Below are 13,688 nucleotides of genomic sequence, written 5' to 3' on the forward strand. Positions count from 1 at the left end.
AACGCTACAGAATAACTACATGCAACGATCTCACGCTGTCGGAGGACGAAACGAACTTTGGCCCGAGGTAGTTTATTTGTTTGGACCAAAGAGCGAATTCTTTTGCTCCTCACTCTCTGACCTCATTTCAGTAACCGGGGTTTTGGCAAACAAGCCCGGACGGGGACGTACAATTGGTTAATTAACAACATAACTGTATTTTTGTTTTGTATTGTTTGTTTGTTTCAGTAAAAAAAGGTTTAGGTGAAAGTGAGGCAGCTTTTGGCAAATCGTTTTCTAGATCATAACAGGGAGTCGATACCTACTAAAATTATCTATATTTAATTTCCTTATGAACATTCGTGAAAATATTAAATATTTATACAGTGCTATTCATTTTTGTTATATAAATTAAAGAGGGGTTTTAAAGTTAATTCTACGCCGGAACTAAAAAGAATTCCCAGCAGTGATTTACCATTGGCACTAAAGTTTAGACTTATGTCTAGGAAACAGAGCCTAAGAGTATGAAAGTGGAAACTTGACTGTTACATATTAATATTAATATTATTCATTAGTTATTAATTAATTATTAATTACTACTTGTCAACATGCCTACCAGAAAAGTTATTCTGTCAAGCACTTAAAAAAACACATACTGTTACATCACTCAAACCCTTTATTTAAGTTCCAGTAAATATACACCACTAACACAACAGTAGTTCCTGTGCTTAGCTTTTAAAATTGACACGGTACAGTAAGCTAAATTAAGCTTGTCTGTCTCACTGATGTTTGATGTCTGATGTCTCTACCTAATTTGATATCACCCTATAACAAAAATCTGAAATGACTTAATAAACAGGTAAGACTTGAGAGTTTGTCTGTATGGAAGCAGGCTACCACAGTGCTGTTGCTTTGTGTGGTGTGTGACTGATCTGAGTACTCAGGGGACTGATCCAGCAAAAATTGCCCTGGGTGCAAAAAAGCATATCCTTTTTTTTGTTTGTTTTTATAAGTCTTGCTAAAAGAAGATCCACTGACTCTTTGCTTTCCTCCATTTCCTACACGGGTGGCTGAGGGTAGGGAGCTATGTCTGCAGAGTGATTGGTAAAAGAATAATGCAACTTCTCCACACACAGCAGAAATCCAAATGCAAGCTATTCAAAACTCTTTGGCTCTAAATGTAGCCAAGATTAGCCCTGGCATTGTACACACCTGACAATTAATACGCATGAGCTCATGTTGGAACGACATGCATAACCATAGTCAAAGACTCCTCTGGCTCGTGCCTTGGACTTGTCATCTCACTGATGACTACACGAGTCACAATCTCTGTGACCTGTAGCTCGTTTTGAAGGACACGGTTACAGTTGATTTTTACATCTTCGTCCTGCTCTAGTGTGATGTCTTCATCTGCATCTACAATCTCCATTTCAAACCAGTCTGGGTTCACCAGCTGGTATGCCCGAAACGCCTCGATGGCATCTCTCAACGCCCTCCCAGATGGACAGCTGTGGTACTCATCCCCCCTGATGCCCTCGACATGTTTAATCCTTCCAGGTTCATGCTTTTCCTTGTCTAGGAGCCTGAAAAATATCTCCTCAAAGTGTTTCATTAGCTGGTACTTCACTGCCACATTAAAGGGAGCAGGAATGTCCCTCTCACTACAGATGTCCTCAAAATAAGCCACAATGTACTTCTGGAAAGATAAAACATGCATGAAATCTGGTGTGATGAGGCTGAGGGCAGGCGTGAGCATGTCACCCATGGGTGTGCGGGCATCCTCCCTCGTCACGACCCTGACGCCCCTGCACATGGCCTTCCATTTCGCCTGCACCCCTGGAGAACATAAAAGCAGCACTTTGTCTGAAGACCTGGTGAGACTCGCCCTCTGCATGTCCAGCCACTGCATCCTGCCTATAGTACTGATCCAGGAGGAGTCCAGCAGGTCCAGAGTAGCATCAGTGCCACACTTGGCCCTTAGAAAGGCACACAGCTTTAAGACGATGTCCTTGTACATGGGGTGGTCCAGAGAGTAGATGATGAGAACTTTGCTAGGCTCTTGTATGAGAATGCTCTTTGGCTCATCCTTATCAGTGACGTCATGAGAAGAAGATGACATGTCTATGAAAAGTTGAAAGATACAGGCTGTGGTTATTCGAACACATAATAACCAATTACAGTAAAATAAAAATAAAATCTTTAAAATAATCTATAAATCAAAAATCATCCAAGAATTAATAATCCTGAAATTACACACCATTTATAAAAGTAAAACCTATCGTACTGAATGCTCCCATGCTAATCTTAACACATGATGCTTATGTAAAGAATAAAGTGCTGGATGGTTTGGTAATACTGACCCTCTTTTGAGTTGCTATTTAGCAAAACAGCCATAAAAGCGCACACCACCAATCCTGCTAAACCAGGCACTATCCAAGCCATGAGGTGTCTGTTGCTGGGTGGCAAATTATTGCCTGAAATAAAGAGTAGTCTAACACAATTAATTATGGATACAGCTGAAAAAGTAATCTTGATATGGCATAATATTTCTCAAGCATACAGTGATTGTAGTCTTGGACAAAATTCTTGTAGGATACTGTTTAACAATGTATAGAAATACTTACCTGAACAGATGTGAACATTTTGTTGGTAATCCAAACAGTTATTCATGCATCGTACAAAAAATGGTTTAATCTGTAAAAACATATTAAAGTACTTTTTACTATTAAAGATAAACTGGAAAACACTAAGACTGTCAAAAATGTTAGAACTCACTACAAAGACAAAGTCACATAGTTGTAACTGCCAAGCCTCCAGAGAGAAGTTGACACTGATTGAAGTAAGGTTGTCCTGTAAAGTAAAAAATATATTTTACATCATTTATATTTCAAGCATGCTCATTTTACCATAAATACCATATTAGTTAGTAGGAATTATACAAATAAATTTTGCAAATTGCCTGTTTTAAAAACAGAAAATACCTTTGACACCATGAGTGAGAGGTCGGAGTGAATATCGGGCTGGTGAATGGCCACTCTGAACAGGTCAGAGAACAGTCCTGTGTTAAACGTCATGGCAACCACTCCACCGTTCCACCCATGGTCTAATACGGACCAAGTGAGGTTGGGATCCCAGAGGCTACCTGATATTACACCACAGTTGTCATTTGCATGTAAATAAAAAGCTTGATTTTGTAAAATTACTGCACAGAACATTGAGTTTGTGCAGCTGTGTGGCTGTATGGAATAAGTACAGCCCACCATTCTCCAAGCACACTCTAAGCCTTCTGAATTCAGCATCTTCACACCCTTCACACAGATGAAAAATGATTATCTCAACTATGAGACGTGAAATAAAACACGAGAGGGATGACGCAAAAGAGAAAATGCAGTGGTCATTGACTGTAACTCACCTGGAACTATTATAGTTTGCACTCTTGGGTGTCTCCCCACATCTGGCTTTGGTAAATTAGATACAGAAATCTGATATTTCAATCCTGGCTCAATCACAATTCGGTCTAAGACAAAAGACCACTGTGCAAAGAAAAATAGAACAGTTAAGCAGAGATTAATGTTCTAGGACTCAAAATGAAAAACTCTGTGAAAAAGTATGATCACACTATCTAGCTGCTCTTACTGGCTCATGTTCGGACATTGAGATCGTGGAAAGCCTGTCCCTGAGAATGCAGCGAATACAAAGGCTCCTGCCTGTGGCAACTTCAAGCACATGCACCTCACTTCCTCCTAAACTGAATATGCTCCCTGCAGTACAATGCAGAACAAAGGGGAGAGAGCAGAGCTGAGTGCCCTGAAACCAGGCCAGTGAGTCTGGGTCTGTGAGCCCAGGTCTGTGAGCCCAGGCCAGTGAGTCTGGGTCTGTGAGCCCAGCTCTGTGAGCCCAGGCCAGTGAGTCTCGGTCTGTGAGCCCAGCTCTGTGAGCCCAGGCCAGTGAGTCTGGGTCTGTGAGCCCAGGCCAGTGAATCTGAGTCTGTGAGCCCAGACTTGTGAACCTGAGTCTGTGAGCTCAGGCCTGAGAGTCTGGGTCAATGTGACACGAACTGCTTAGGTGCTCCTGACTGAAAGGTCTTCTGCTTTAGACATGGTTAATTCCTCCACCAAACACATATTACTGACTTATTTATGATTAATCAATATTTAACTGAGCACTTGTTTTTTTTTTAATGTATTTATCTTTGCTCAATAATGCTTAATATTACTGACTTTCATATATATTATTGGAATGTATAAATATGTGCATAAAAAGAACATATTTTGGTAGCAATGCCCCTGTATAAGGGTGACTTACCATCAGAAGGCTGCGTTAGCCTGAGACACAGCACAGGAACAATATCTCCTTTCGCATCTGTCCTGACTGACACTTCACTGTGTACCTCTGGGTGCATTTTTGGAGCTTCATGCCTTGGTTTCACCCAGCCATCGTCTGAACAGTTTGGCATGCCTGAGTTCAACAAAGTCTGATGTCTCCTTTTGTCACTATGTATAATATCTTTGAACTGTGTTACATTTATACCTCATTTAATACTCACTAATATTCAAATTGTATGGCAAAGATTCCTGCCAAGGAAAAATGTAAAGGTTGTCAATCTATGTGATTACTTGTTTTACTAAATGAAAAAGACATTTAGATACATTTATAGTCAGGAATGGATAGAAAAAAGTTCGTCACCTGGTGCAGTGGCAGTGGCGGCTGCTCTAACACACGGAGAAAGGAAATCTGTCCTGTCACTGTCATCAGCAACACTGAGACAAAAAACATCATTTTTCTTTTAAAGGATCACTTTACTTTACTAAGGCAACATTTAAATGAGCCGTCATAGAATGAGCCGTCATTGAGGTTGCAGCTAAGAAGTGTTCTCTTGGTAAGCAGGAAATGAAGAGATCAGATAACTCTGCAGAGGAAATTTTGCCCCTGTGATCATGTGAAATAAATGGCCTTAGCTTAAGGTGCTAGTGCAGGGAAGCTACTTTTCTAACTATCCAAGCACAGCTAAAAACAAACCCTTCCCACACCCAGCACTGTTAAAGCCTATAGTTACATTGACAACGTAGTTATTTACTCGCCTTAATATTTTTAATATATATCAAATGTGTTGATGTGGTGAACTCAAATTACCAGAATATATGTATAGTATGTATAGTAGTAGTGATGTATAGTATGCTTACTTATCACAAGATAGTCAAATTTCCATAGCTCTGTATTAACATAAATGCACACTAGAGGGCAGCAACAGTACAATTTTGAAGTTGTGACTGTTTTATTGGTGAAATATGCTTTCAATCATTGCGATATTTGGTAATTCAAAGCTTTCATTGTAATTTGGGTAATAGACTTCAGATATTGTTCTTGGCTTCAGAAGTCATTTTTAATTTTAATTCTATTTTATTTTTGCATATAAATGAATTTCAGTTTACACACTGCAGATATTTATTGTACAAAATGTTAAATAAATAAATACGAAATTTATAAAAAGTTCTGTTGACAATTCATATATCCAGGAGACATGCCAGTACTCATCAAAGGATTTGAGAAGGCCCCACAGCCTGCAGGTGTAAATCGCTAAAGCTTATAAAAGCATTTTAGAGCTTACAGCCATCACTCCACTGCCAGGGAGCATGTCATGCTTATAAACAGCTCCAAAGACCTCCATACCATTCATATTACAAAATGTACTGCATTAGTTTTAATTGTGAGTATTCTGAATACAAAAATCAGGTTACCAAGCATAATACAAGTTCTGCTTTCATGATCTTCAGACTCAGGAATGACAGGCCATAAATAATGCCTCTTCATTTTTAATATTTACAATTTATCATTCTTTAAAGGTCATTGGTGATAGACTATGAACCTTAACATGGATTGTACTTACATGTGTGTTACAATAATAGCATGTCATTATGTTGACATTATGTTTATTTTTTTTTATTTCATTTACTATGCACATGAAGTATGGAACACTGTTTATACATGTAATTTTGTTTCTGATATTTTATATTTTTATTTTACTTTTCTTTGTGAAAATGTGAAAGATTAATAATTGCCCCTGGCAGGGATACTCATATGTGTGTGTGTGTGTGTGTCTGCTTGTAGGAGCCCTTAAAAATTCCATGTTAAACAATGGAATCAGAGTTGACCGGCATCTCTCCAAGGTGTTTCTGCACACATGAGAGGGAGTGTAGCATAGCAGGAGGTCTATTTTAGTGAGCCATTCACAGAAGGGATTAGAACCATAAATCTGTCCTAAAAAGCCATAAATGGCCTTTTCTTCTCTGGCTTCACCACAGAGCTCACTCAGCCTGGTTCTCTTTGGGTCCAAGGTAGGTTAAGAAAGGTCTGTCTCATTATCTGTTTAAACAAGGTTGGATCTGAGATTTTGTCATAGGCTCATTTGAATTAACTTGCTAAATGTTATCTAGGAAAATTAACTGCACGGACTGACGGGCTGATTTACAGCAGGCTTTTGGACTTGGATTGGGGAATGAGTGGTTTGGAACCTTGCGCCTGGTTTGGATCATTTCACAGTCAGTTTGGCCCAAACACAGCCTGCCGTGTGCGGAAGCATATCCGGACACTTCAGCGTGTTGTTCAGCCATGGACCGTGATGCCAGTTGCAGCGCTGTTGTTTGGTGAATGGGAGCCCCAGGGGTTGGCAGCATGGGTGGAGATGTCACCTGGAGAAGCTCTTACCTTCTCCCACTTTCTTTTCTGTTCTGTTTTTATGTGTTGGAATAAGCATCTCTGTCAATCACTGCCTCATGTGAAAGTCATGGTGCTATGGTCTCTGAAGGGCTTGTTGATTTATAAAGGAGAGATTTTCTCACAGGAATGGTGCAGGCCTGGGATGTAGGTCTTCTGTGAACTCTGTAAATGTGAAAATGTATTATTAAAGGAAATCTAAAGGAAATTAGATGAAGTGGCACAAAAGGATGCATTTGTGCAACTTCATTTACATTGCAAATTGGAAATTTCTTCTGAGTACACAATCAAATGATAACAGTTACACAGTGGCTTCCACTTGCACTGTTAGAGCAAAAGACAGGCAGGGTTCTGTCTTATTACTACCTCTATTATGATCTCAGTCCTTGTAGCCAAGATCTTTATGGTTTTCATGGTGGTGATCTAGTGGTGTCAAGGCTGCAGCTGCTCACTCTGGAAGAAAGAAAGGCACGGTAGCAATGTTCAAATATAGTCAGGCAGGAACAAACATCTCCTGGCCTAGAACTAAGCAGATATTGTACAACATAGATGAGCATGCCGAGCAGGACAGGCTACTGCACATCATGTGCTGCATCTATATTCAGGCAGTTGACAACAGGGGCCTTAAGACATTGCTCATTCTCGACGTAGTCACAGCATTTTCCATCCAGTCATGAATCTGACACATTTGTTTTGTTCTTTGGCCAAGTGGTCAAGCAAACAATGTTTCCTAATCATTAAGTTGCACATGGAGGTGGCACGGTCCTACTCACTGAACAGTCTTCTCGTCATCACCAGACATTTGCTAATTTTAATGACCTAGATTATAACTTTAGATAAATTAATTGGTGTGACTAACATTTGTGTGCCTGCTATTAAGTAAATAATGTTGTGTTTATTCAGAATACTTTACTCACAGGGAACTTGGAGAACCACAGCTATGTCTGAAGGGTAAGATTTTAACCTGTTCCCAGTTTATGACATATATACCATTTGTCAAACATTACATTTATAAATGTTACTTATCCAATCAATCAATATGTAATCAAACAATCAATGTCTTATTTATCTTTTTTAATAATAATAACCCAGACCGGTAAGTCACCTTGTTAAATTCAAGTCTTCTAATTTACAGTTGTATTATATTGCAATAAAATGTAATAAATTAAAACAATAAAACAAATGTAAAAAAATTAAGTATACATTTAAAATGTCAACATAAAATACATTTAAAAATGTATTAATTTGCATGTCATCAACAATATATTTTCTTGTTTTCACTTTCAGAAAAAGAGCAAGTACTCAGCCACACGCCGACAACTTTTAAAAGTAAGCTCTGTTAGTAAACAGAGTACCTGAACGGTGCACATAAGTGCCCCTCACAGAATGCATGTGAAACCGTGTACCATGTTGCTGAGATCACCAATTACAGGCCATCGTTTGATCTGTTCTCTCAACAGAGCAAGCTGCTGGTGAAAGCAACTTCCATGCTTGTGGCAGAGTCAGAGCAGCGCAAGTGTGAGAGGGAGAGTGCTTTGAAGGAAAGGGCTCCTCCACTCAACCTCTCTGGTCTTTCTGTTCAAGAGCTGCAGGTAGCCACTATAGCTGAACCGCTGCCAACCGTGGGTGTATGTCTAGGCTGCGCTCACCGTGCAGTACACAGTTTCTAACTGTTATGAAACTTCCTTCTCAGGAGATCTGCAAAGATCTCCATCGCAAGATTGAAATTACAGATGAAGCACGATATGACCTTGAAGTTAAAGTGGACAAAAATGGGAAGGAGGTGACTTATTATGCTGTCACGTCATGGTGTGTGTGTGAGTAGGTCTTTTCTTGAAGGATCAGTGGAAATAATTTATGCTAAACCACAACTGTTACTAGATGGCTATAAATGAACAGGGATCAGTTATCCTTTCAAATGAAGGAAATTAGCCCATGTAATGTGCTACATGGCAGTAGCATGAAACCTGTGCCACTGTAGATCCAGAGCCTGATGCAGAAGATCAGCGAGATGAAGGGCTCCATGACCAGAACCAAACTGAAGAGGGTGAAAAAATCCGCCGATGCCATGCTGGATGCCCTGACTGAATCCAAAATATCCTCTAAGGCTGACTTCAAAGCCAACCTTAAAACAGTGAAGAAAGAGGAGGAGAAGGTAGGCCTTCCTCAGTAACCACTCAACGGTTCTCCTACTGAGAGAACCATGTCATGAACCAGCCGCTCTGCCTTCATGGTGTCAGTAAGAAGAGCACTTCTCATTATGTGCACCTTTTGAACAGAAAGAGGAGGTGGCTGACTGGCGTAAGAACGTGGAGGCCATGTCTGGCATGGAGGGCAGGAAGAAGCTGTTTGATGCAGGCCAGTAGGGGGCAGACGAGAGGACCAAGGTCAGCAGGGACGCTTCACTGTCAAGGGTAAAAATGTCAGAAGGGACATTGATGTGGTATTTTTATTTTTCTATTGTCAAATTCGTCACTAATTGGTGGCTTGAACAACAAAAAAACAAACAAACAAGAAAAAAAACAGGACTTCGTTTATGTTTGTGGAAATTGAAATATTAAAGAGAAAATCAAAGCTGCGCACATACGATCACAAATGTATCTATCTACATAAAAATATTCGTATCAGTGATGTCTATGTTTTTATTCTGTTGGGTGAAGTTATTGTACCTAGAATCTCAATGTATACTGACCCCTTTGTCAAGCAGCCAATTGCTAGCATATATTTAGTCTATATCGATTTACTGGCACAGAAGCACTATAATATTTCTGTGCATTGAAAGCCTGCATAAATGCAAAGTGTATGTCAGCAATACTTTAATGCTGGTTAGAAACTGATAAATTGTTTATGACCTTGTGATGACTATCTTAAAGGATGTCCAATACTACAATCCTTTAATCCACATTGTAATGGCATTCCACAATTAAACACAATGTAACGTTCAGATTAAATAAGGGTGGTGTTTTTTGTTGACATGTACTATTTTTAATCCCAGGATGTTCCTATATGCTTGCTTTCTCTTGGATAAATGTGTGAATGTTTGTGCATGTCAGCAGTCTTCTGTTTACTGCTATGCTACAAATTCAGGATTGGCTATGAAACATTAATGTACTTCCTTTCTGGAATACTCTCCATGAAAAATGTAACCCTAGAAAATATTCAGATTATTTTCATTTGTAGCCACTTCGCCTGTGATAAAGTGGTGCGTGTGTGTGTGTATGTATGTGTGTATGCACAGGCTGTACTCAAGGCTCCTGTCCCTTGTAGGGTCAAACAATGGGAAAAGTAAGGGGCCCAGTTCGTGGGCATTGAATTGCATCTGTGTTGTGATACTTCTAAGTAAAGTGAGCTTCAAGGGGTCTAGCCTATTTTAGTGAGCCACTCACAGAAGGCTACTGAACCCATAAAACTTGCTTGAGGTTCCATCATCAGCTGGCACTTTAGCACACAGCTCATTTACTTGGGGTTTGCCTGGACACATCTGGTATGTTCTTACAACTTAAACATTTTACAGACTTGAAATAGAGGTCAGTGTAAGAAGTTAATATAGTTGAATATATATTTCTTTGAGAAAAAACAATCCACTTTTTAATACTGTGTACAATATGGATGTTGCTCTTAGAGGTCATTTATACTGGTGAGAGTAATCCAAAATAAATACCTCGAGAAATTTCAGACATAAAAGGAAATTGATGGTATTCATTATATTATAGGTATTTAATAATAAAAGGTAAACCTGGGTATTCTTAACAGATTGATCAGATTTAGTAAAAAAAAAACATTGCTTGCCTCTTATTATTACCTTTATATTAAAACCTGAAAACCATACACTACATAATAACTAAATTTCTTAATAAAACATATATTTCAGTCTTGCATGATGAATTCTTACCTGTGTCTTACTACTCTCTCAACTGACCCTTGCTGACATTCAGGTCTACACATTCTCCCAGGTGACCATGACATCAGTGTTTGTGTCAAGGGTGCATGGTGGTGGGCAAGAAGATTTAGAGGTTGCTTCATGTCTGTTCATGCAACTCTGAAAAGGAAACTTCCATGTAAGGTCTTGGTAATAGTCATTTAACAGTATACCATAAATCAATATTAATGTATAATATGAATATGTTGATTTATACAACATCAAAAATAAAATGTCACTGCCACAGAAGAAGGATAAGAAAACATTCAGAAACCCTTTTATTTTGCTTTCCACTGTCACTGAGTCTCGATACCAATGTCTTTGTAAATATTTATTCTGTGATGTCTTACTAGTTCTTTTTGTTTCAAATAAATACTCAGTTCAGTAATTCAACACTAAGGCTCGACCTTGTTTGTGACCATCACTGTGGTCAGGTATATGTCACTATATGTCAGCTATTCTTTGCTGTATCTGAAACTTAAAAAATATAGACCTGCATGTCAAACCACACATCAGGAATAGTACAGATATATGGTTAACCTTTACAAACACTAAGGTTTTGAAAGGTAAGCTTTTGAAAGGTCAGTGGGTCAGGGTCAGGGTTGTGCTACGGGGTTTGCATTACTTTAACTCTATAGTGTCATTAGCACAATGTTTCAGCTGGCTTCTGTGGCCAGGTTGATAATGTAAAGTTATTGTAGGAAATCACCATTTTAAGTAAAGGACTAGAAGCAATGGTTCCACTGTTACACACAGAAATTAGAACTAAAAATAAGAAAGTGGCCTAGGACCAACAGTTAACCCACCTAATTTAGTGTCATGGACACCCTTGAATGAGTTCCAAATAGAGCATCTCATATTACTATAAGACTGTGCTTCCACCTGCTCACTATTGTCTAAATAAAACAAGTGATTTACATGGCTCTGATCCCAGTCAGCTGCTGCTGTCGTCCAATGCGCTTGGAAATCTTAATGTTGTAGTGATTCTCAGTGGTTGACCTTTTTGATCTGAACTTGCAGCACTGTGGTAACCAAAGTGGCGCTCCTATTGCCATATACACACGCACTGTTATATTGGCAACAATATTATATTGTTATATTGGCATCGAGATCTCAGTCACCTCTGGAAACACTGTCATAAAAACAAAACAAACAAAACAAAAAAACTTTGGGCATCATACATCAGATGCTAAGCAACACATCACTGAAGTAGTTATAGAATGTATTATGTAAGAGTGTATCATTTGAATCTGACCATGACCTTCACTAGAGCTTTGGAATGCTCCTTACAAGCCTTGTCTAATAAGTGCCTGATCTACTAAATGCCAGGTCATCACTGGCCACTTAAAACTCTCTTGCACACCACAGCATAGGTGTGTGATACAGGTTTATACAGAACTTTCTAGCATGAACCCTGTTTGGAAGACAAAGGTATATTTGAAGTGAAGTGTTCACATGGGTGTTAGACACTATAAATCTAAATGATTTCCCTCTGTCAGGTCACACTCTCCTGCATTGTCTTTCTCCAGCAGGTTTGTCTTATTTCAACAATTACAACCTGAACAGTTTATTTGGCAAGTATCAGAACCAGTAATAGATGCTGTTTTTTAACGGACTGCATGCATCAAATCATTATTGGATTAAGGGATGTTGCACTGTTATTGCATCTCATTACTAAAACATTGGTCTAGATCAGTGCTTCCAAACAAATGAGGTAGCAGACCATACTTCATTTATTCAGATGCCTCTGAAAATTGTTTACAATCCACAGAGATTTTCACCTATGCTGAAACTCTGGAGTGCAGGAGTGGCTCCACTGTGTCGATGACAAATGATAAGAAGTCAACAGACTAAAGATCCAATTACTGCCATTCACATCAGTTAGAAAATAAATTTATTTATTCATATATTCTCCTGCAAATTGTTTCCATAGTTTCATAAGTGGATAAATGATCAAATCTGTTGAGTTAGCTGGAAGAATAAAATGTAATTTTCTCACAATTTTGCTTTTTTAAAAAACACATTAATCTTATATGAAATGCTTGGGACTGTACAATGGTTTCCCCTTTTATAATTTATATGGAATTATTAATTATAATAATAATAATAATAATAATAATAATAATAATAATATAATCATCATCATCTTCTTCTTCTTTGCCTTTTTTCTCTATAATTCTCTATAACTCCATAAAAAAATGAATAAATTCTACTGGGAGAGATGCAAAATCACATTTTAGGTTTGTTTTTGGCTTGATTTAACATTAAAATTGACAGAAATTATATGACTTTATGAGCTAAATACATTTGCCTTAGATGATATTCATTACAATTTTTTTATAACTAGAAACCACAAGGGAAACTGTGGGTGCATATATTTTGCTATTGAAACAGGGCAATAATTTTTGAATGATTGCACATGAGGTTACTATGATCTTTTAATATTACAATTGATAAATCAGTTTATCCACATATAAGCCATATTTTCCAAATCTCACAGAAAAAAAGGTTCAAGATTACCTCCTGGCGGAGTGCTTGGGCTGAATGTCTGCATTGCAAAAGTGCACACACACGTGTCTCTGTGCTGTGTTGTGTGAGCTGTAGCATCGTACATTAGAAGCATTATTTACTTTGAGATTGTGACCTAAAGCAATTCTTGTATAAACCTAAAGATGTCAGTATAAAACAGGCAAAAACATCAGCATGTTACAGCATGCACAAGTGCACCTCCTCCAGGTGGATTTTTCCTTCAAGCTCAGATCCTCTATCCGAAGCCTGGGGTTGCTTGTTTAGTATCATTCCAACAATCCTCTATTCTATACTCTTGTAATGAGTGTCTTGCATTTGTTCCAGTAGTCCAGTAGCAGCACAAATGAGACAGCTGCTAATAAATAGAACACACCCTGAATTGTAAGCTGAAGGTTGGACAGTCCTGATACTGAAGGAGCCCCAGAAGGGACAGCTGTATCCAGCTATTGGGTGATAACCTGCCTCTACACAACATCAAAGCTCCTGTCAAGCATCCTTGCAGCTAAGATGAGTAGGCACATGACTCAATGCATGAGCAGAGCCCTGA

The 13,688-nt window shown here is 38.6% G+C and overlaps 2 protein-coding genes across 6 annotated transcripts; one reads left to right on the plus strand and one right to left on the minus strand.

Annotated features, from left to right (window-relative positions):
* Positions 1-1,213: 1,213 nt before the first annotated feature.
* On the minus strand, positions 1,214-4,435 carry LOC113579733 (interleukin-17 receptor A). The gene is made up of 9 exons (XM_027013872.2): positions 4,285-4,435; positions 3,616-3,740; positions 3,392-3,512; positions 3,240-3,287; positions 2,961-3,121; positions 2,755-2,829; positions 2,604-2,673; positions 2,340-2,495; positions 1,214-2,100 (listed from the first exon to the last, which is right to left on the minus strand). Exons 1-9 carry the CDS (start codon positions 4,433-4,435, stop codon positions 1,214-1,216), a joined length of 1,794 nt encoding a protein of 597 aa, XP_026869673.2.
* A 1,846-nt stretch (positions 4,436-6,281) lies between these two features.
* LOC113579762 (troponin I, slow skeletal muscle-like) lies at positions 6,282-9,628 on the plus strand. Of its 5 annotated transcripts, none has more exons than XM_035531927.1 (8): positions 6,282-6,314; positions 7,613-7,644; positions 7,786-7,789; positions 7,981-8,022; positions 8,154-8,285; positions 8,387-8,476; positions 8,675-8,848; positions 8,973-9,628. In XM_035531927.1, exons 2-8 carry the CDS (start codon positions 7,634-7,636, stop codon positions 9,057-9,059), a joined length of 540 nt encoding a protein of 179 aa, XP_035387820.1. In that variant the 5' UTR covers positions 6,282-6,314; positions 7,613-7,633; the 3' UTR covers positions 9,060-9,628. The 5 variants fall into 5 exon arrangements, with proteins under 5 accessions (XP_035387820.1, XP_035387823.1, XP_035387822.1 ...); XM_035531929.1 differs by having other exon boundaries at positions 6,288-6,328; XM_035531928.1 differs by having other exon boundaries at positions 6,290-6,314; positions 7,597-7,644.
* Positions 9,629-13,688: the final 4,060 nt, after the last annotated feature.

Source organism: Electrophorus electricus, chromosome 12 (assembly GCF_013358815.1).
Source record: "Electrophorus electricus isolate fEleEle1 chromosome 12, fEleEle1.pri, whole genome shotgun sequence".
Classification (NCBI taxonomy): Eukaryota; Metazoa; Chordata; class Actinopteri; order Gymnotiformes; family Gymnotidae; genus Electrophorus; species Electrophorus electricus.